The sequence below is a fragment of the Epinephelus fuscoguttatus genome, linkage group LG6, assembly GCF_011397635.1.
Source record: "Epinephelus fuscoguttatus linkage group LG6, E.fuscoguttatus.final_Chr_v1".
NCBI classification, from domain to species: Eukaryota; Metazoa; Chordata; class Actinopteri; order Perciformes; family Serranidae; genus Epinephelus; species Epinephelus fuscoguttatus.
In genome coordinates, this window is record NC_064757.1 from 40,362,854 (window position 1) to 40,384,937 (window position 22,084).

General features: G+C 40.0%; 2 protein-coding genes across 5 annotated transcripts in view; both read left to right on the forward strand.

Moving 5' to 3' along the window:
• The window catches only part of slc39a14 (solute carrier family 39 member 14), a 41,942-nt gene extending 31,647 nt beyond the window's left edge, over nt 1–10,295 (forward strand). For all 4 annotated transcript variants that reach the window (XM_049578552.1, XM_049578549.1, XM_049578550.1 and 1 more), the window contains 4 exons: nt 3,071–3,244; nt 5,068–5,302; nt 5,407–5,591; nt 6,180–10,295. In XM_049578552.1, coding sequence (XP_049434509.1) covers nt 3,071–3,244; nt 5,068–5,302; nt 5,407–5,591; nt 6,180–6,332 — 747 coding nt within the window. In that variant the 3' untranslated portion in view covers nt 6,333–10,295. The remainder of the gene's footprint in view (nt 1–3,070; nt 3,245–5,067; nt 5,303–5,406; nt 5,592–6,179) is intronic.
• A 2,100-nt stretch (nt 10,296–12,395) lies between these two features.
• Nucleotides 12,396–21,194, forward strand: ascc2 (activating signal cointegrator 1 complex subunit 2). Its single transcript, XM_049578541.1, has 15 exons — nt 12,396–12,513; nt 14,904–15,010; nt 15,127–15,285; nt 15,449–15,622; nt 15,812–15,941; nt 16,087–16,154; nt 16,693–16,806; nt 17,583–17,695; nt 17,782–17,856; nt 17,956–18,060; nt 18,150–18,218; nt 18,337–18,411; nt 18,776–19,007; nt 20,291–20,487; nt 21,039–21,194. The coding sequence occupies exons 2-15, from the start codon at nt 14,927–14,929 to the stop codon at nt 21,160–21,162; spliced, it is 1,719 nt and encodes a 572-aa protein (XP_049434498.1). The 5' UTR covers nt 12,396–12,513; nt 14,904–14,926; the 3' UTR covers nt 21,163–21,194.
• Nucleotides 21,195–22,084: the final 890 nt, after the last annotated feature.

The window sequence follows — 22,084 nt, forward strand, 5'->3', positions numbered from 1 at the left end:
CTACCAGTCACACAGTCAGTAGAGTCTCAGCATCAGTTACAGTTACGACTGAGCTACAGCAGCACGGCAAGCAATGTCCCAGGACATAGCATTAGCAGTCTCCTCAGCTGTATCCCGGCAGCAGCGTTAGCAGCAGAGAAGCCGGACTTGCTCGAACGGTCCATTGGAAAACCGAAGATCAAGGACGTGTTTCATAGGTTTTTTTGGCCTCATCAGTTGTTTTCTATTTAGTATAGTTTAGTTGTTTTCTATATTTAGTATTGAATTCATGCACATATGAATCTTTTTCATTTTATCTGAAGGCTTTGTCCTACTGCTGTGTTTTCTTTTCACCCTTAGAGTGTTGTTTTCATTCAGACTGTGATGAGATCTAATTACTTGTTTGTTTTAAAGATGTCTTTTAAAAATAGACTGCTCTGTTCCAGTGTGTCTTGATATTGGCTCTTGGCCACTTGGCAACTGTGCCTTCCTTCCCTGACTATTTTCCTAAGTGCAGTAGTAGTGTATGAGGCAGTTATTTTAACAGCTGAAATGATCTAGAAGACACGTTGGTACATGTAGAACACTGTTTCTGTCTAGATTTTCCCCTAAATTAAATTATACACTCATCTTTCCTGAAATTATAACCTGCAGACATTCATACATTTTTCCAGTGATGCTGATTTCATTCACAAAAAGCAGCAGTGAATAATGAGTAAGGGGATGATTGGGAGACACTTGCTCCACCTTGTGGTTACTGTGCTGCAAGCCATATGGTCCAGCCAACCTAATTAACACATTGACCTGCTGATCCAATTACAGAAGCTCTTTGACACAGATTTACACCTACAGTGCTGCTGTCAGCTTTTGTGCTTCACAGCCAAAAAAAAAAGTCACTTAGCTACTCCAAATCTCTCTGTGTCAACCTTAAAATGTTGGGAGACAAGTATAAATTTGCAGCGTTAAAGGGTTTTTTGGAGGGGATTTTTCCTTATCCATTGCGAGGGTCCAAGGACAGAGGGATGTCGTTGCTGAAATTGAATTGAAATTAGTGTTTGTACAACCCTTTGAGGCATGCTTTGTGATTTTGCTACCATGAACTTTGACTCTACTAATCTGTAAAGCACTTTGGATTGCCTTTAGTTATGAAATGTGCTTTATAAATAAACTTGATTTGCCTGAGTACTGAGAGGGGAATCTGTTCATTGAAATGTCAGTTTATCTGCTGTGGTGAAGTGTCCTTGAGCAAAACATTGAGTTTGTTCTGATTCATGGAGTGTTGTACTCCAGCTGACCCTTTACCTGGGACTTTGTTGTAGGTGTGTGGCAAGCTTACAATCAGTGGGCCTCATTCACAAACAGTACGTATACACAAGGCTGCGCTGAAACCTTGTGTCTTGGGATTCATCAGTATTTTACTACCTGAATTTCTTTGTAATCTGTGAACAAATTTAGAAGACCACACATACACACAAATGATAAACACCCAGTTGTCTTAAAGAATGTAAACCCAGACCTTTTAACTTAATGCAGAGCATATTAAAACTGCATTTAACAACAAAATGTTTTAATGGATAACAATATTTAAAACTGAATTCGCTCATGCATTGGCCAAATATATTAAATAACTATGAAAATGATGCCCTTTCATCCTCATCAATTATTGTCATGTGTCCCATCCTAGCTTTCAATGGAGTTTATGAAAATGTTCATAAAATAAAACAATTTCTAATGCCATAAAATTGCTCAGGTAGCCAGTGTTAATTCTTAGCCAGCTGATAAAGATTCAGATTTTTGTCCAAACAAGTGTTAAGATATCTAGCCTTGCTGGAAGATATTGCAGCCCTTGCTGTCACGAGAGTGCATCAGAGGCCGATAAACATGTTTGAAGCACAGACTGTTCGTATTTGGACAAGAGGGGGGAGCTGACTCTCAGACTGTAGTGGTGCCTCGCAGACAGCTCGTTTCTCAAACAGACCGCCTTCAAAATATGCATAATTTTAAGCTTTAACAAAACGTAACAGGGTGAGTTATAAAAAAAAATCACCCCCTGTACAGTTGTGGTGAATGCTGAAATGTGTAGAGACAAAAAACTGTTTTTTTATACCAATGTAAAGTTGGGCATTTTAACATGGATGGGGTCCATGGGGATTGACTCGCTTTTAGAACTAGCCTCAAGTGGCTGTTCAAGGAACTGCAGTTTTTGGCACTTTGCGTCCATTTCCTTTTTCAGCCCCGGAGTTTGCTGCTTGGCTTGAAGAGAGTGACGAATAGCTTGTCAGCTGTTTTGACTGCCAAGGTCACTCAGTACCTTCTCAGGTTCAAGTCCTGCTCACCATTGGTTACCTGGCCACAGGGACATTTCAGGTGGAAATAACAGATCAGGCGGGGACTTATTTACGTATATAGAGTAATGGGGGCATGGCCGTATGCTGATTGCAACTAGCGGGCACACGCCTGTCAGGTAGTAATAACAAAATTGGCTGGTACACATGTCATGCGGTAAATTTGTGTGTGCACTCATCTTGTGCACAAACTAAGAACATTTCCACACACTTATAGTAGTGAATGAGGTCTGTTGTCTTTGCAAACTTTATTAAAATGTCACACAGAATCTCAGAAGTATTGTTTAATGAGAAAGTGCTGCGAGTTTAAATGCAGAAGTATTGTGGGATTTTGTCAACATCACAAGCTATCATGGATAATACGGGCCATGGTTATATTTGCATTAAATCATATCTGTATAGCTTTTTTAGCCGTGATGTTGTCCACATGCAGGCAATAGAACAACTATGAGTGAATGGCATGTTCCCTGGAGGAAACAGCAGCACAAGATGGTCACATGGAATAAAAGCAGCACAGGACATCTTGAGGAAGATTCTAGGAACCACTGTTTGTGCTTAATTTTAAGTCAGCTTGAGTGTAATTGCCTTTTTGTTCTTTTATTGATTTAGCAAAGCTCAAGGTTATTTTGTTTGGCAGGAAGGAACATTTCTAGCAGCAATGCATCCGTCAGAATCTATTATTTATATTATTTATGAATAATACATTATATATTGATCATGATGCCTGGTCTCTCTCTGTCCCTCAGAGCCACGGTCACAGTCATTACCCCGGCTCAGATCGTTACTCGACGCCCGATGGGGATGTGGAGGAAGGCGAGAAGGAGAAGCTGCAGCAGAATGGGGAAGCCAGCAGTCTGGCTCTGGGCAAGGTGGACGCTGGGGAGGGCGAGCTCATGCTCAGTCCTGCACAAACACCACAGGTGAGATGGAGGCAGTGCAAGGAGAAGAATAAGACCTCGATTCATTCAGTTGTCAATGTTTTTGTGATTGTTTTTTTTTTTTAATGCGACTGGAATATCTACATTTATATTTCCTCTGTGACTGGATTTTCATTTCTGAGAATGAGATCATAAAACCTGTATCACAGGGACACAAGAGGAGACATTACATACCTGTCTTTAGAAAATAATAAAAACAATGAAATTGTAACATAGAAGATGACGTTAAAAAGCTGCTGCATGAATATTAAGGAAAAAAAATCAACTTATTTTAAGATAGGAAGAGAAAAATAATGTTTTGAGTGAATTTTTGGGGGTTGTTTTTGTTTCCAGCTTTGTCTCTAATCTTTATTTTTTCGTAAATACTTAATAGTTTTACATCTTCAGGCTTCTAACACTTAGGACACAAACCGGGAGGCTAAGTGGACAAAATCTCTTTAGATTAACTGCTCACATTTCACAGAGGTATTCAGCCTGTGGCGAGTGATCAGAGGTTGGGAACCACTGATTTAAAAGTCCAGTGTGTAAGATTCAGGGGATTAAGGGGCAGTTAGCCATGAGGATTGCAGATTGCAACCAGCTGACAGTTCTCCTGGTTAGAATTCCTTCAATGTTCGTTGTTTATGGGTTTTTAACCGGGACCCAAATCATCTGCAGAGGTCTCGTCCTCTCCAAAACAAACGGATCAGGTGATTTAAACCCCCCAAAAAATGCAAAATAAAGCAGATTCATGTTATAAATCGCTGTTTCTCCTACACTGTTTGGCACTTCACAGATGGGCCGCTCACTCAGTACCTGTTCACTTATTTTCTTCAGTAACTTAATGTGTGCTCACCTTATTTCTGATCTAGATGTTTAGGAGATTTTTATCAGGAGCTGAATTATCTACAGAAGTCTCCTCCTTACCAAAACAAACAGACCCGGTGATTTAAACAAGTAAAACCACTGAATAAAGCAGTTTCATATTACAAATCAGTGTTTCTCAGACGCTGTCTGGCAAGTCAGAGACAGGCTACTAAATCAGCACCTGCTAATGTGTGCTCATCATGTTTATCTGATAACTTAAGATCCAGACATTCAGGAGGTTTTTACAGGGAGCCCAATTATCCGCAGAGGTCTCTTCCTCTCCAAAACAAATGGATGTGTTTATGTTAACCAGAAAAACACAAAATATTTAAAGATGCTCTTGTCGCCGTGGGTCTGCTAACTATGGTGGCTGATGCAAAAATGTGACTGGCTCTATCTATCTAAAGAAAACATGTCATCAGTCATCTATTTCTGCCAATATATCCCCCAAATTCTACACACTGGACCTTTAAATTGCATCTGGTAATTCTTCCAAAAGTCTTCACAAATAATACCTAAAACTCTGTTTGTAGCCATTTGTTATCAGATGAATTAACAAACACATCCTTCTTCATGATTTTATATTTACTTCTAATAGAGCTGCAACAATTTATTGCTTAACTGATTAGTTGACAGCTATTCAATAAACTGCCACTAATTTAGTAATTGATTAATTGGTTTGACTATTTTCTGTAGGGAAAAAAAAAATTAAATGTGAATATTTTTTGGTTTATTTACGCCTCTGTGAAATTGAACTGAATATCTTTAGGTTGTGGGCAAAACAAGACATTTGAGGGCGTCATTTTCACTTATTGACATTTTTCACCATTATCTGACATTTAATAGACCAAACAACTTATCAGTTATCATATCATCCTCAACAGATTAATCAACAATGAAAACAATTGTTAATTTCAGTCCTAACCTCTAATGGGCGTCTCCCGCTCTGTTGATCCCAGGACTCCCAGAGCCCAGACAGCGGGGGGCGGTCCGGCAGCAGCGGTGGTGGCTGCTATTGGCTAAAGGGGACGACCTACTCTGACATCGGCACACTGGCCTGGATGATCACATTGAGCGATGGCCTCCACAACTTCATCGACGGCTTGGCCATCGGCGCTTCCTTCACCGCCTCCGTCTTCCAGGGCATCAGCACCTCCGTAGCCATCCTTTGTGAGGAGTTCCCCCACGAGCTGGGTGAGTGGACTGCTGCTAATGGCTGCTGCCTTGAGCCTCGACCAGGCTACAAGTCTCACCTGATACATTTACTTGTCTTAATGTCGTTCTCTTTGTGTCACCAGGAGACTTTGTGATCCTGCTGAACGCTGGCATGAGCATACAGCAGGCTCTGTTCTTTAACTTCCTGTCAGCTTGTTGCTGTTACCTGGGCATGGGCTTTGGCATCCTGGCCGGCAACAGCTTCTCCCCCAACTGGATCTTTGCCCTGGCGGGGGGAATGTTCCTCTACATCGCTCTGGCAGACATGGTCAGTGTTTGAGCGAAGAGGGATGAGGTCAACACAGATGTATTGTATCGTGTATGTTCTTGTAGGGGCTCTCATGAGACATAATTTGACTCCCTCACAAGCTTGTTATGAGAAGATATTTATTTTCAATTCCACGGACTGGAAGAGGCCATTTGTAGTTAAAGACATCATGTACATATGGGTGATTAAATCAAGAAGAAAAATCAGTCACCAAACAACAACATTAATTCAGAAATGCTGAGTTTATCACTGGCAGTAGACATTACTTTTTAAATAGTTAACTTATTTATTCAGTGAGTATAACAATCGTACAGTTAAGGTTGTCTGTCTCTATGTGTCAGCCCTGAAATGGTCCGGCAACCTGTCCAGGGTGTACCCCGTCTCTCACCAAATGTCAGCTGGGATAGGCTCCAGCCCCCCGCAACCGCTAACAGCATAAGTGGTTCAAAAAAAGGAGTGAATGAAATTAAAATCAGTGGACTGCCTCGTCAGTGTGAAGCATGCTGAGAAGGTGCATGCCTGCTAATTGTACTTTCCTGGTTATATAAAAGTAAAACAAGTTTTTCTCTCTGTTTTTTTACTTCTCAGTTTCCAGAGATGAATGAGGTGAGTCGTGAGGAAGAGGATGCAGGCGGCAGCAGCTTCCTCCTCACCTTTGCCATCCAGAACGCCGGCCTGCTGACAGGCTTCTCCATCATGCTCCTCCTCACCACCTACTCGGGGCAGATACAGCTGGGCTAGCACCAGGCTCCTCTGTACCAACAGTAGCTGTGACCAGTGTGAAATGAACCTGAGATGTCGGCTGGTTTGTGCTGGTGTAAACTGACCCCAACAGGAAAGGACTTTTTCTCTCTCTTTGTTTTCCTCCCATCCTCAGCTTTCTTGGAGTTTGGGGAGTTTGGCTGCTGTGCGGCAGGTACGCACACCTCCTCTATCAAAAATGTTCGAGTAGCAGTTCATGCAGAGTTCCCACATGCAGTAGATCCCAGGCAGAGGGGGTGGCAGCCTCTCTGTCATGTTTTATCAACCTTTTCCTGACAGCTGCTCCCTCCAACAGTCTAGAAATATCAACTGAAGCAGCGCTCAGCCTGCAGAGACGAGTTAAAGACTTCTGCGCTGAACATGAACTGACGTGCAATACTCACCCAGGCAAACTTTTCTCTATTCCCCAGACTACTGATGAGCCATTTTGGCTCCTGCTCTTGTTTTTTTCCCTCTCGTCCTTCCCTCTTTGGATGTCATTGAGCCTCAACTGTTGAGATTCAGTAGATACAGAGTATTTATATCACTAATCCTTTGTGCCCACAACACTTCCTTAGGAGGTGGGAAAAGCACAATCAGGTAACAGCAGCTGACATCTTTGAATTTTATCCTTATGTTCCAGACTTTAACACCCTCGCCTTTCCCCCTTTTTTCTTTCATTACATACCAAAAACAAATCGTCACGGACCTGAACTGGAATTTTAATCAAGTGTCAACATCAAACTGACTTCCAGCTGGACTTTGATGTTTGTGTGTTGATGTTCTATTTTTTTATACGTGATAAACATGAAATTGGACTTTTGAAGACCAAATATGGGCAGACCATTGAGAATGGTGAAGGGCTACACAGTGACGTTTGGAAGGGCACACTTATTTCTCCTCAGTACGGACTTGTCTTCATCCTCGGCATGCAATTAGAAATCCCTAATGAAGCCTGAGTCAGATATGTAACGTGACAAAGTCCAGAGTTTGAAATGAGTGGCTTCATCCAGATTAGATGAAACAGCACTTGGCGTCCACGGCAGCATTTCTCCACAGAGTTAACCATCTGTGCCCTTCATTAATATAGCATCGAGTAGTTTTTGTATTCCTCGTATTCTTGAAATCGAAGTGCAAATCTATGGTCTTCGCACATCCCGCTGACTATTTTTCCCAGAATTATCTATTCTTTTACAGAACAGTAATAGTTTGAATAGAATACTGTAAGCTGAATCATATATACACGCACAGCTCGCCTACTTTTCTGTGACCTTATCCATATATGTCACACATAACCATGACAAAAAAATTACTTATATACTGTATCTAGTTAGGTTGTTATGACAAACCCTCTGATTTTTTGTGAGTTATACTATATGGCCAAACGTATGTGGACATGATGCCTAAATACACTTTTGGTCAGGGGTTGTTTTTCATGGTTTCTGATAGCCGGAGTTTGTTCCTCGCAAGTGCACTACAGAGCTACTCTAAGCATCTGTTTTGCTGTAGAATAATTGGCAGGAGATCTTTGAAAGAGACAGGAAATCATTTAATAACACTTACTTCTGTTCTGAAAGTACTTACTGGATCCTCAGAGACTTTTACAACAGACTGCATCAAAAGATACTCAGATAAAAACATTTTTTTAAGCTGGTTACACGAGAGACTTTAAGAGCTGCAGCACTTAGAGAAAGATTTAGCAGCTACTACTTTGGTCATCATGTAAAGGTGCAGTCAGTGATTCCAATTCAACACACACTTTTTGTCAAATTTACCGAATATCTCCTCACAGTCTGCTAGGTGTCCATTCTGTGTCTGCTCAGGGGAAAAAAGTCCAGTGATCAAACACAACCTTGGAGTTACACAACACTATATCAGCCAATCAGCAACGGGGGGCGTTCATGCTCACGCGCAGGACACAAGGAGGTTAAAAAGAGGAGAAGCTACTGTGTCACATCATGTCATATCATTGGGGTACGACACATGCGCAGTGAAATCTTCTACAATCATAGAGCACAGGGGTGATTGATTTGTTCGCTGTCTCGACCGCAGTCTGCCTTGAGGTGTTTTACATTTTATATGAAAAATAAAGACATGGGTGAGGATAACAATTGTGCAGTTTTTTAAAGGTCCTTAATAAAAATTTTTAAAAAAGTCAGACCAAGTGCACCTGAGGAAGCTAAAAAGAGCGCAAACAAAGAGCACCTAAGCGCACAATGTCTCTTTACTTCTAGTGCCGTCTGCTGTATTCCCCCAACATTGCAGCTCCAGTTACATTGCGCATGTGTCATACTTCATAGCTCTGAAGAGCACGTCTCAGCTGTCATTGAATAAACTTGACAGCACAGGTGAAGGGAATATCACCAATTCTCCAGAATCGCAGACTCTACCTTTAAATGTGTAATACTGTAATTTTTATTTATCGTAAAAATACCAAAAACAAATTGAATACAGCCTCTTAAGTGTTGCTGGATTTCTTTCTGCTGGTTGTCTGCTATGATAGTTGATTTAATATCTTTGGGTTTTTCACATGTTGGTCGAACAAAACTAGAAATTTGAGTATGAGCTTTGAAAAATTTGTGATGGAATTTTTTTGTAATGCATCGGACGGTTTAGGAAGAAAATAATCGACTGATTAATCCAGACTAAAACTGATTGTTAGCTGCACCTGGAAAACATACAATGATATGTTAGACTATGAATTTTTTTACAGAAGGTCATGTCCTGTTTCGACATGATAATACCCCTGTGCACAAACCCAGGTCCATGAGGGAACGATTTTCCCAGTTTCATACAGAGGAACTTGTGGCCATATCAGTGTTGAACCTCACTAACGCACTTGTGGCTGAGTGGAAACAATCCCCTGCAGCCAGGCTCCAACATCTGATGGAAATAAGACAAAAACAGAAAGATGATTAATGCTCACGGTTCAACTCTGACATGAGTTTGGGTGTCCACATACTTTTGGCCATTGAAAAACGGTTCATGATCTGCAATGCTGATGTTCAGGGGACCAGTTGTTGGTGTTTTTGTCATATTGTCAGCTACAACAACAAGCTGTCATGGTAGTATTGTTAAGGATGAAACAGCCATTGACACCATAGCAACAGCATCCTGGATGCTACTGTTGACACTACAAATCTGTTGATCCATATTTATTGATATCGCACAGCTGCGTTCAGAGTCAAGGAGTGCACAGATTTTTCCTCCATTCAACACAGGATAAGTGATCCATTACTTACTTTTCTATAGATTCAATATGAGCATAGAGTAGAGCTGTAGATGATTATTTATTAGCGATAGAAACTGGAAGCGATTGGCCGTAATATTGTTTAGACTAAGTTCTTTGTCGTTCCTGAATGGAAAAGTCCAGCTATTAAAACGGGTACCATGAGGTACAGTATTACTGCTGCTTGATACGAATGATGAATGGGAGATAATGCGTTGTTGCTTGAGCCATACATTATTTATGTAATGCTTTACACCCAAGATAAAGTATTTAGTTTCAGTTTACGCCACAAGCCATGAAAGCAGACAAAAATGCAGTCGTCTTGATGTTGTCGTTAATCTTTGTTTTTGTATTTTATTTAGAAGAAATGGGACGTTTAATGCATTGCACATTTTAACTGTGTATTAAGAACTGTAGTCAGAGCATACGCACATAGAGACAATATCTGGTCAGTAATGATAATTTAAACCTCATAATGTTATGGTCAGACACAAAACCAGTAAATCAGATAATAAATTCAGGAGCACACAGACAATAAAACTGCTTTATCAGTGTCTCTTTTTTTCAGTGTCATACGACCTGTGTTTGACATTCTGGAGAGTTTGATAATGTATCAGACTGCTGATGCATTGTTTTAAAGAATATTGTATCTAATGTAATTTATGGGAATCCTCATCAGCCTTCTCTGTGTGTCATGGAAATCTTTTTTTTATAAACATCCTTTTCCAAGAAAATTATGTGTCAAGCATCATTATTGTCCTGTTTTATCTCAACAGTGATTCAACCAGTTAAATAAAGATTTGATTTGATATTTACTTGGATACATTTCAGACATATTTGTATATATTCAGACAATTTATTAATATTTTTTTCTGACATTTTATCAACATTTTTAACATTATTTTGACAACTAATTAATATTTTTCTGACATTTTATCAACAATTTTTCAGTTTTTTTTTCATGTCATTACTGTATTTTCTGATATTTACTAATGTTTATCACACATTTTATCCAATTTTTTGAACATTTTATTAATTTCATTAATGATATTTCATTAATGTTACCCTCTGTAGTTTTCAGACAATTTATTAATATTTTTCAGACATTTTCTCAGACATTTTTTTTTAAATATTTTTCTGACATTTTATCAACATTTTTCAGACATTTTTTGATATTTTGACAACTAATTTTTTTCTGACATTTTTTTTTAAAAATTCAGATATTTTTTGTTTTCATTTAATTACTGTATTTTCTGACATTTACTAATGTTTTTCAGACATTTTATCCACTTTTTTGACATTTTATTAATTTCATTAATGATAAAATTAATTAATTTCATTAACGTTACCCTCTGTAGTTTTCAGACAATTTATTAATATTTGTTGGACATTTTATTGTATGTTATTAAACTTTTTTTGGACAACTTATCAATATTTTTCGAACATTTTCCCAGACTTTTTAAAAATATTTTTCTGACATTTTATCAACATTTTTCAGACATTTTTTTTAATATTTTTCTGACATTGTAATAATATAGTTCTGACATTTTGTCAACATTTTCTTTAGATATTTTAATAATATTAATATTTTCTGGACATTTTATCAACATTTCTTTGGACAATTTTTATTTTTTTCTGACATTTTACTGTCATGTTTTAAGACATTTTTTCTTTGGACACAATTTAATATATTCAGTGTCATACTTGCATTTGAACATGTCATTGAGCTAGTTTGCCATCTCTGTGTAGTAGCTGTCCATTAGAAGCTCACTCTACAGCAGGAAACGGCACTTGAAAATAAAAGCTCCGTGCCGGAAATTCACTGCACTTCAAAATCCATCCATCCATCCATTTTCATCCATTTTCATCCGCTTATCCGGGGCTGGGTCAGGGGGGCAGCAAGCCAAGTAAAGCACCCCATCCATCCCTCTCCCCAGCAACACTTTCCAGCTCCTCCTGGGGGACCCTGAGGTGTTCCCAGGCCAGATGAGATGTATAATCCCTCCAGCATGTTCTGGGTCTGCCCTGGGGCCTCCTACCAGTTGGACGTGCCTCGAACACCTCTAACAGGAGGCGCCCAGATGATCAGATGTCAAACCATCTCAAGTGACCCTTATCGACATGAAGGAGCAGCAACTCTACTCCGAGCTCCCTCTGGATGTCTGAGCTCCTCACCCTATCTCTAAGGCTGAGCCCAGACACCATGGAGGAAACTCATTTCGGCCGCTTGTATCTGCGATGTCATTCGTTCTGTCACTACCCAGAGCTCATGACCATAGGTGAGGGTTGGGGTGTCGATGTACTTCAGTAAAACACACTTCATTTTAAAGTTTTTGTACTTCAAAACAAATTGTGTTGTTTTACAAACTTGACACTTGCGGTCCATTTAGAAAGGATCCGTGACCCACTTTTGGACTGCGGCCCACCAGTTGGGAGCCACTGTGTTAGTGTAAATGGACCGCTCTGCCTGTCGGCCCTCCTAAAAACAAAGTTTCAGTTAATACACAGGTCTAATATTCTAAATTCATGTTCTGACCCACTGAAGTTAGCAGATTAGTCAACTGAGAGCCCCTTCAGCTTCAACTGTGTTTAAACAGTAGATGTGCTTCTCTCCTGGGGTACATACTACTGAATTACTTTCCACCAATACAAAACACTATCTGGATGAGTTGCAAGAAATGGATGAATGCTATAAGATACTTTTTTTTTATGATTTACCAGCTCATATATGGTCAATAAACGAGTTATCTAGAGACATGGCCCTGATCCATAGTGGCGCTGCGCTCTGGCGCCCACCAGGGGGCGATAAAGACAGTCTAGAACAACAACAACAAATCGACGTCACTTCCGGTGCCATCACATATGCTAAAACGTTTGGAAACTGAAACTGTTGAAAGCTGTGACGAATGTGATGAGATGGCTTGAACGAGTAACACACAGTCACATAAACAGGTGGGCAGATTTATTAACTTATTTCCTTCACAGTTATTTTATACGAAGTGACGGGAGGACGGTTATAAAGTGACCGGCTGGTTAGCCACGTTACATTAGCATTAGCTTCTCTCCATTCATTGACGTGCTGTCACTTCGGCTCAACTTGGTAGTTGAATAACGTTAGCATATAGCTAGCAAGTTACTTAACCGGACTTTGTTGCTTTACTGCCAGAAGTCAGCTAATTAAATGCATCGCCACGATTTACGCAGATAGCCTGGTGCTGTGTGACGGTAGATTAGTGGTTAACAGGTGGCTACAGTACTTTTCAGTAGCTAGCAGTGGTGACTAACGTTGATTTAACCAGCTAGGTAACGACAACATGACTAAACAACAACAGTGGCTGTTTGTGGCGTATAAACTGCTGCTGTTAGCTAGCTAGCTAACAAGGGCTCCTTTTGCTTCAGCTGTTTCGATACAGCTAAGGAGGATATATTAATTTAAAGGATGAGCATCGTCTCTACAGATGTTGAGTTGCAGTTTATGTACTCAAATGTGACTGTGGAGGTTACTGCTGTTAAATATTTCCAATATTTGGATGGACAGCCCCATAAATAGGTTTTCTCACACTGTCCAACATGTACATTTACACAAGTACTGTACTTAAGTACAAATTCAAGGTACTGTACTTGAATATTTACATTGTATGCTACTTCATACTTCCACTCCACTACACCTCAGAGGTAAATTGTACCTTTTACTGCACTACATTTGTCTGACAGCTTTAGTTACTTTTCAGATTACAGATTTTCATCCTTCCCTGTTCAGTGAAAACCGCCTATCTCCAGTTGTGTTGATTGTGAATGTTTGTGATAACCTGAAGGTTTAAGGGTTCCCTTTATGTGTTAAGAAAGTTCTCCTCCTTTTTATTAAGCTGTATAGGTCATGGTCAAGGTCAAATTTATTTATATAGCACATTTAAAAACAACCAGAGTCGACCAAAATGCTTCACAAGCATAAAAGAAACTAACAAAATACAGAAACACAGGGCAAACAAACCAAAACAATATGTGGAGTCAAGATATCAAAGATCAGCTCACATTAAAAGCCAAAGAAAAAAGGTATGTCTTTAGTGAAATCTTTAAAGATTCAGCGGTCTGAGCAGTTCTAATCTGCATGGGTAAACTATTTCAAAGATTGGGAGCAGCCACAGAAAAAGCTCGGTCACCTCTGTATTTTTTAGTCTGGATCTAGGGACATCCAGCAACATCTGACTGGATGACCTCAAAGTTCTGACAGGTGTGTGGATGCGTAAGAGCTCACATAAGTAAGGAGGTGAATTAGCTCTGTAAAAACCCTCTTGGATCAGTTGGAAAATGCATAAATGTAAAGACAGTTTATCTCAAGCCACCTGGTTCTAGGGCTGGGCAATATGTCCTGAACTTTATATCACAATATTTTTAAGCTATATCTCGATACATGATATGTATCTCGATATTTTTTAATCTCCTCAAAATCACTTGAATTAATGTGAGGACTGGTAGACAAAATCGAACATAACAGTATTTCTGAGCAAATACTCTCACTGGTGCAAAAAAAGGTAGGACATCAGCAGACCCAAGAGTGCAGGAGGGAGTGTGCCAGTGGAGGCAGGCTGTGGAGGGCTACAGTATATAGGTGATTATGTGGAGTTTGAAGTGGATACGCTGGGGGACAGGGAGCCAGTGGAGCTTATGAAGGATGGGGGAATGTGGTCACGGGTGCGGGAGTGAGTGAGAAGACGAGCAGCTGAATTCTGGATGTATTTTACAAAATAAATTCAGTTTGTGAAGCGGTGAACGAGCAACGCCAGTGTCCTCTCACGTCTGGCACACTAGTACCCAACTATCCAACAATATATAAAGGAGTTGAAAGTAGCACAGGCTTAAACGTCTGCTGCAGTAGATCCAATCCAAAAACATATAACTGTGAAACACTGACAGGGAACATTTTACTGCATTCTCAATAAAGTTTTGAAGGCAGGACTAGTATTAGAGTATATTCTCAGTGTGTTATTAGTACATTTACTTAAATGAAGGATCTGAATACTTCTTACCCTACTGCTTATGTAGATGGTGATTACAAAAGCTGTTTTTATGTATTGTCTTGGCTATATCTATCTTGTATTTGTTCATATTGTGAGTATATGAAAATAAGTACCATATTAGAAAATCAAATTGCACTACTTTATAAAAGGGTTAGTGTTTCCAAAGCTTGTCGTGTTCTGTGATTGAACAGGTACAACACTTCATCACTTTAAAACTGTAAATTATTTTTTTATGTCTTTTAAAACTCCTACACTACACTAAATTTACTAATATAAAGAAGCAAAATGGATGTCTAATTTATGTGTGTTGGTGTGATTTGGTAGAGAAATCTAGAGAGGGAGAAGTCATGGCCTGTGCCCGAGTGCCACTGGATGAGCAGCAGGTGACCGAGCCGGGCCCACTTGGAAAAGAGCACACACTGCCTGCACTGGTGAGTCATTTCACCTCATTTCACACAGACATACACTCAAACAGCAGTCTGTGGTGCTCCAGGAATAACCTGGAGTTTTATCAGAGACAAACCCTGTGCTTTCTGTTCCACACTAGCACCCAGCCAGGAAGGAGGAGCGCTGTTTTGTGCCTTACAAATCCCCACCAGAAGACAGCTCTCCTGCTGAGGTGGAGGAGTTTTTGGAACATGCCAAATTCATCACAGAGGACCTGGAGTGGCTGCTCGCACTGCCCCATGACAAGTTCTGGTGTCAGGTGAGGGACCATTAACATGTTAACATCTCTCTGAGCCACAAAGGTATAGCAGCTAGAACAAGACTGTAGACACAGTGTCGTAACGTAGAGTATTTTTTCTTTCCCACTTGTAAAATCACTCTCCCTTCCTCCCTCCTCTGCTTTGGTCGGTCACCTCCACCAGGTGGTGTTTGATGAGTCTCTGCAGAGATGCCTAGATTCATACCTGCATCAGGCTCCTCGCGGCCTTGACCTCGCCACCCTGCCCTCCTCCCCGGCAGTAGCCGACATGCAGCGTTCTGTCCACAAGGCAGTCTTCTTGACCTTCCTCAGGATGGCCACACATAAAGAGTCCAAGGTAGGAGCAGCTCCCAAATATGAACTCCACAGAGGGAGATGATCTGCTAATCCCTAGTAATACCTGTTATAGTTTTAGTCAACTGTTAAGACAGCACATCAAACACAGTCATGTCAGTGCCACTCCCAGTACAAACCCTTGACTGTGTAACCTGTTTCCTTGTGTGTGCTTTGTGTGTCTCTTCCACAGGAGAACTTCCTCACCCCGGCTGTGTTTGGAGAAATTATCTATGAGAACTTCCTGTTTGACATTCCCAAAATCCTGGATTTGTGTGTGCTCTTTGGAAAGGGCAACAGCCAGCTGCTGCACAAGATGATAGGTGAGCTAAATCATAAGAATCCTTTCTAAGCATTGTTGCGTGTTAAGAAATATTTTGATTAAGCTGTGTAGTGCAAACTTGTAGTTTTTATCCATTTTGCCATATGATTCTCTTGGTTGACTTCCATGTTGGTGTACTTTCTCAGAGAACATCTTCACCCAGCAGCCGTCTTACTACAGCGACCTGGACGAGACGGTGCCCACTGTGTTACAGGTGAGCTCCGATTTTAAACATGCAAGTGTTTATTTATGTGGAAAGTGTGAGACTGGGTTTATTTAGTACTGGAGCCATAATGTAGTTTTTGTTCGTTAATTTTATCCTCATCTAAACACAAGGTAAATATAAATTTACACATGCAGTTATAAAACTGAACACAGGGGGTAGCAGTCATGTGTGAAGTGAGTATTGCTGTGGAAGAGTGAATTTGCTGAATGGAATAATGATTACATACGGACAGTGCTGTCAACCCTTCTGTGTTACGGTGAGAATGGGTATATTATTTTGAGAATATTCTGATTGCCATTTGGTGTGACATTGGTTTATTCTTAGCCCAGAACACGTGCCTGGAACAAGTTCACCCCTCAGTGGTTTCTTTAGACATTTTGTTTTGTTTCAAGTCACCACATTTAGGTTTTCCAAAAAGCTTAAGACATGGAACACAAAAATAATATACTATTTAGCTGTAAATGTCTATCTGTGAGGTTGTAGGTTATTTTCCTCCTGTCATTCATTTATTCTCTGTCACCCTCAGGTGTTCGACACCATCCTGGATAAGTGTGGCCTCCACTGTGAGGGAGCCACCGCCATGGAGCCCATGAAGCTAAACGCACACAAACAGCCCACTGCCATGACCATGAGCCAGCAGGTCAGACAAACACACACATCTTCATTGATCACTGCATGTCATGAACTAATGTACAATAATAATAATATCTTGTGTGGCACTGGGTGGTACATTAAAAAAATGTACCACCCAGTGTTATAAAATAGATATGCACTTCCCTAACACAACTTTTCCTCATCTATATGTCTGCCAGAAACTGAAATGCAACAGGCCTTTTCCTGTTTTTTTTTTTCTGGTCACATGGCTCCAATTAAAGTATTTGTGTCTTTCTACTGCATAGGTGGCTCGGTTTTAAGAAAAGACCATCTTTCCAGCAGTGAATTACTTTTTTTTACAGTTACACAGAAATTTCTTTAAGTGTTAATGAAAAAATAAATCAGTATTTCTGCAGTATATTTAGTGTTTACTGTAAGAGATTGAGTGTAGAGTGTAGAACAATTAGTTTAATGATTAATCCGCAACTATTAAGTCATTTTTCAGGCAAAAATGTAAAACATTTGGTTTTAGTTTCTGAAATGTCTGATTCTATGCTTTTCGTTGTATTAGATTAAAGTAAATTGAATTGGCTGGACAAAGAAAAGACATTTTAACATGACTTTTTGACTGGAGTTTGTGAAAACTGAACTCTTCTTTTGATATTTGGTTTACTAAAAGTGCCAGGAAGAGTTGGTAACAAGCAGCCAGTGTTTCATGTCAAAAAATTTTGACTGGAATAAGACTTTAAATTGTGGCTAATTGGATACACACCGACTGCTTCATGTCACTGATAGTATCTGTGTTTTGATTTCTTTTCTTAGGATCTTTCAGATCTTATTCTGTACCTGTGTGACTCGACCACCACCATCCATGCCTTCCTGGACATCTTCCCTGCCGCCTGCTCCAGCTTCCACTCCCACGGCTTCCTCAGCAGGTATACAGAAGAAGTACAGCCGGCAGTATTGCTGCAAAAACGTTTGCTGAAGCTTCTGGTGATCATTTTGGTTTCTCTCCTGGCAGACTGACCTCGTTTTATGAGACCGCTGTGCCTGACCTCGAGAAGGCGGTGAAGAAGAGAAACTTTGATGATAAAGGGTGAGTTTATGCTGCATTTTATACTTTAAAAATGTAAGTGCTATGAGAGAATATTGAGACAGTAATGATAGTAAACAATCTCCTAAATTTCTCTGTTAGTCTTCAGGAGGACTTGTGGAAGAGGTTGTCCCACTCCTGTCGTAAGATAGTGGAGATGGTTCACCTTCTGCTGCATCACACCTGCCTACAGCCGATCCTGGAGGGGTAAGACGTCCAAACGCTCAACGTGCATCTCGGCAGAATTAGCATTAAACATACACTCATTAATTCTGCTGGATTTTGTTGCCTTGCAGGGGAGAAAACATACAAACGTTTGCAGAGGAGCTCCTACAACATTTCACATCTATTTTACCTGAGAAAAGGTAAAATTACTGGTTAAGATCAGCTCTGAGGCTCCTATAAGGGGTGTGTTTCACTTTTTTTAAGTAAGATGACAAAGTGTATGAAGGGGTTTGTCATTTTGTTTCATTGTCTTTCCAGGTTCTTGTCAGACTATGATGAGCAGTTCCCCATCGCAGACGACATCAGCCTCCTACAACAGGCCCTCCCTGTCATGTATCCTTATGATGTGATGTAAACAGATTTTTTTTTATGGCTAATAACATTTGGCATGCAGTGCCACCTAAAAATAGCTGATATTTTCTTAACCAAGCAGAGCAAATAAAAGTCAAATTCAAGACAAAGATGTACAATAAACTTTGAAAGTATATTTCCAAATGTAAATATGTATATTTAAGTATTTTTCTAGACCTTTAACTTTGACCATAATTAACTTAAAGGTCTATACATACACAGCTGTAGTGGAGAGACATCCGAGATGAAAGAGAGTCCCAAAACCGGACTTCACTATTAGTAGTAGCAGATAATAATGTCTGCAGTATTAGTTGTTGTCATTACCTTAACGGCTTGTTCCCCTCAGTGATGAGACCAGGACGTCCTACCTGCTGCAGGGGGTGGAGAGTGCCTGGGACTTTGTTGGGCGACGGAAACCACACAGCCAGATTCAACATGAGGGAGCAGCGGGCGGTGCTGCTGCTGGCGCCTCCTCAGCTGGCTTTACTTTTCAGGAGGCTCGAGAGCAAGAAGAACAGGGAGGAGAGAGCCTGAGGGGAGCAGAGGCCATGTTGGATGTTCCCCAGAAAGGAAACAATGTGAGTTCTGTAATTATTACAACAAATCTAATTTGTTCCTATGACAGCTCAGTGTCCTGTAGACATCATATTCATTTTCAAAGACAATGTTATATGCTTGTTTGCTTAACAAGGTACGTTTAGGTAAAATCTAGGGCTGCAACTAATAACGATTTTCTCATCTTATGTCCTTATTTTCTTATTAGTTTTGTCTATTAAGTGTCAGAAAATAGTGAGAAATGCCCTTTATAATCTCCCACAGCCCAAAGTTAACATTTTTAAATTGCATGTTTTTTACAACCAGCAGTCCAAAACCCAAAAATATTTATTTTGCTATCATATAAAAGAAGAGAGAGAAGCTATAACTGGAAAGTGTTTGGATTTTTTTCATTAAAAATAGCTTTTTTAATTATCAAAATAGTTGCAGATGAGATGCAAGATGAGTGAGTGACAACTTAGGGGAGCAAGCATGTAAATGATGCACACCCAGGAAAAGTGCATGCATTAAAAACAAAATATCTTTTCCGTGTCACTTAACCATTGCTGAGTTGTCCATAGAAATCACTAACTTTAGCAAACAGCACTGGCAAAAATGACAGGACATAATTCCCCCTACACTCGCGAGGTGCCTCTTGTAGCCATGTAGCCAGCAGCTTCCTACAAGTCGTCATTATTAACCTGACAGATGCTTGTTAGAGGGACGCAGTTTGACGCAGTAGCTGAGGAGTGTATTAAAGGTCAGCTATCGAAAGTGAACATGTATACAGATCATTTCATGTCACATTCAAAGAGCCGCAGCAGAAGTTTCTGAGGGCTGTCATTGGCCCGAGGGCTGCACTTTGAGAAATGATGTCCTATACTATGACTTTTTTTAATGGCATTCTATACCATTACTTTGTTTAGGACATCTTTTATTTCATACCACTCTTTTAAACAATATTTTATGTCATACTGTACTATAACAAATGGTAATGATGAAGATCCAGTAAAAATGAGCAAAGCTGCAAAAAAAAAAGCCGGGAGAAAAAAATGACTCAAGTAATAACCACTTTGAAACACCTAGTTTATTGTGTAGCATTTTTAAAACTCAAAGGAGGTGCTCAACGCGCTTTTTGTAAAGCATAAAAACACACAAAGGATGAAAGAAAACATGTTATATTGGAGTTTCAGTGCATTACAGCGCAGAGATAAAGAGCTATACGTATCAGCTGTGTGATAAAACTCTGGATTTCACAGATAAAAACCGACGTAGAGACGACCCAGCCTGACTCTGACAGTGCACTCTGTTGTCTGTTTGTCCTCAGGGTGCGGTGTGTCCTGTGAGCGAGGCAGAGCTGGAATCTCTGCTGTCGTGTATCAGGGACCTGCTGCCTGATCTGGGCGAAGGCTTCCTGCTGGCCTGCCTGCAGGAGTACGGCTACAACTCTGAGCTGGTCATCAACAACATCCTGGAGGACCGCCTGGCCCCCAACCTGGACAAACTGGACCGAGCCATGCCAAGGTGACACCCCACACTGGGTTTAATGCTGAAAGCGTTCTGTTAAGATTCACATGACATCACACTGTAATGCAAGGCACAGTGTATCAGTACTAAGTCTAGGTTGAATATGAAATATGATCATCACAACATTCATAATCCGCAATATCTCCCAAAGGGCTGCGACTAATGACAGTTTCCTTTATCGATTTAAACTACTGATGAATTATTGTTAAGTCCAAGAAATAGTAAATGAAATGTTAAAAAATAGATCCCAGACTCTGATGAGATGTTTTTTAATACTTTTGTTTTGTACAACCAAGAATCCAAAACTCAAAGGTAGTCATTTAATATTCATATAAAGTAGAAAAAATGAGCATATCTCTAAAATTAGAGCCTAAAATCGATGAATCTTTGGTGTATTTGCTTGATAAATTACTTATTTGGTTACTTGAAACTCAGAAGTGTTTTTTCTAATTTTTTTTTTAGACAAGTTTTGTTGTGCAGATCATTTGTGGTGGACGGAGTGGATGTATTTGACCCCTGCTCTTCTTCTTCTTCTTCTGTCCCTTTAGGCCAGTGAAGGAGAAGCTTCCAGATGTTCTGCACACCAGATCTAATGTGTTTGATGATGATGAGTTTGACATCTTCCGCAGGGACCAGGTGGACATGTCCCGCATCTGGAAGGGCAGGAGGTAAGAGCATTCAGGAGGATTAAAAAGTCCTGTGGCCAGATGCTTAAAACTCTGTGCAGATTCACGACTAAAACTGTGTACGGTATACGCATTCTTATCTTCAGATTTATAAAGACGTGTCGCTGATTCTGTTTCATAAATCTTGATCATTGTAGTGCTGGGCATACATGCCAAAAGCATCATTTCCACACCCACAGTTCACCATAAATGGATGTAGAAAAAGCCTTAAACATACGTTAGCATATCCACTCATTAGAGCGGTCAGTGAGAAATACGGGAAAGAAAGTGTACTTTCACCGACTCTGTCTCATCGCAGAGATTCCCCAACGCTGCCAGAGCAGCTGAGGATAACTGTAGTATCCGTGCCTCTAATTCACCCTCATCGCAGTAAAATCTCAATCATTATTATTATTAAACATCAGAAGGATGATCAATGATTCTATTTTGTGCTCATGTTGAAACTGACTTTATGAAGTACTTCTCAGGATAAAATTATGATCATTAACATGGAGATTAATGTAAATTAGAAGAATGATGAAATTAATCACTCCAATAATTTTAAATCAACATTATAAATGTGCCTTTGATCGACATCATAAAGAATGCAGTGTAGCAAAAATAATACATAATGGATGAAATTGGCAAACAACCTCAAAACAATGTAATACATCTCTCAACTTATATTCAATTTCCTCGCCATCATATCATCTGCAGCTGTCTCAGCTAAGAAGAAATCAGAAGTCTTTTATATACTGGCATTTTTACTTGTGCGCCCATGAAATCCTGCGTATATTATACAGTACAGGCCAAAAGTTTGGACACACCTTCTCATTCAATGCGTTTTCTTTATTTTCATGACTATTTACATTGTAGATTCTCACTGAAGGCATCAAAACTATGAATGAACACATGTGGAGTTATGTACT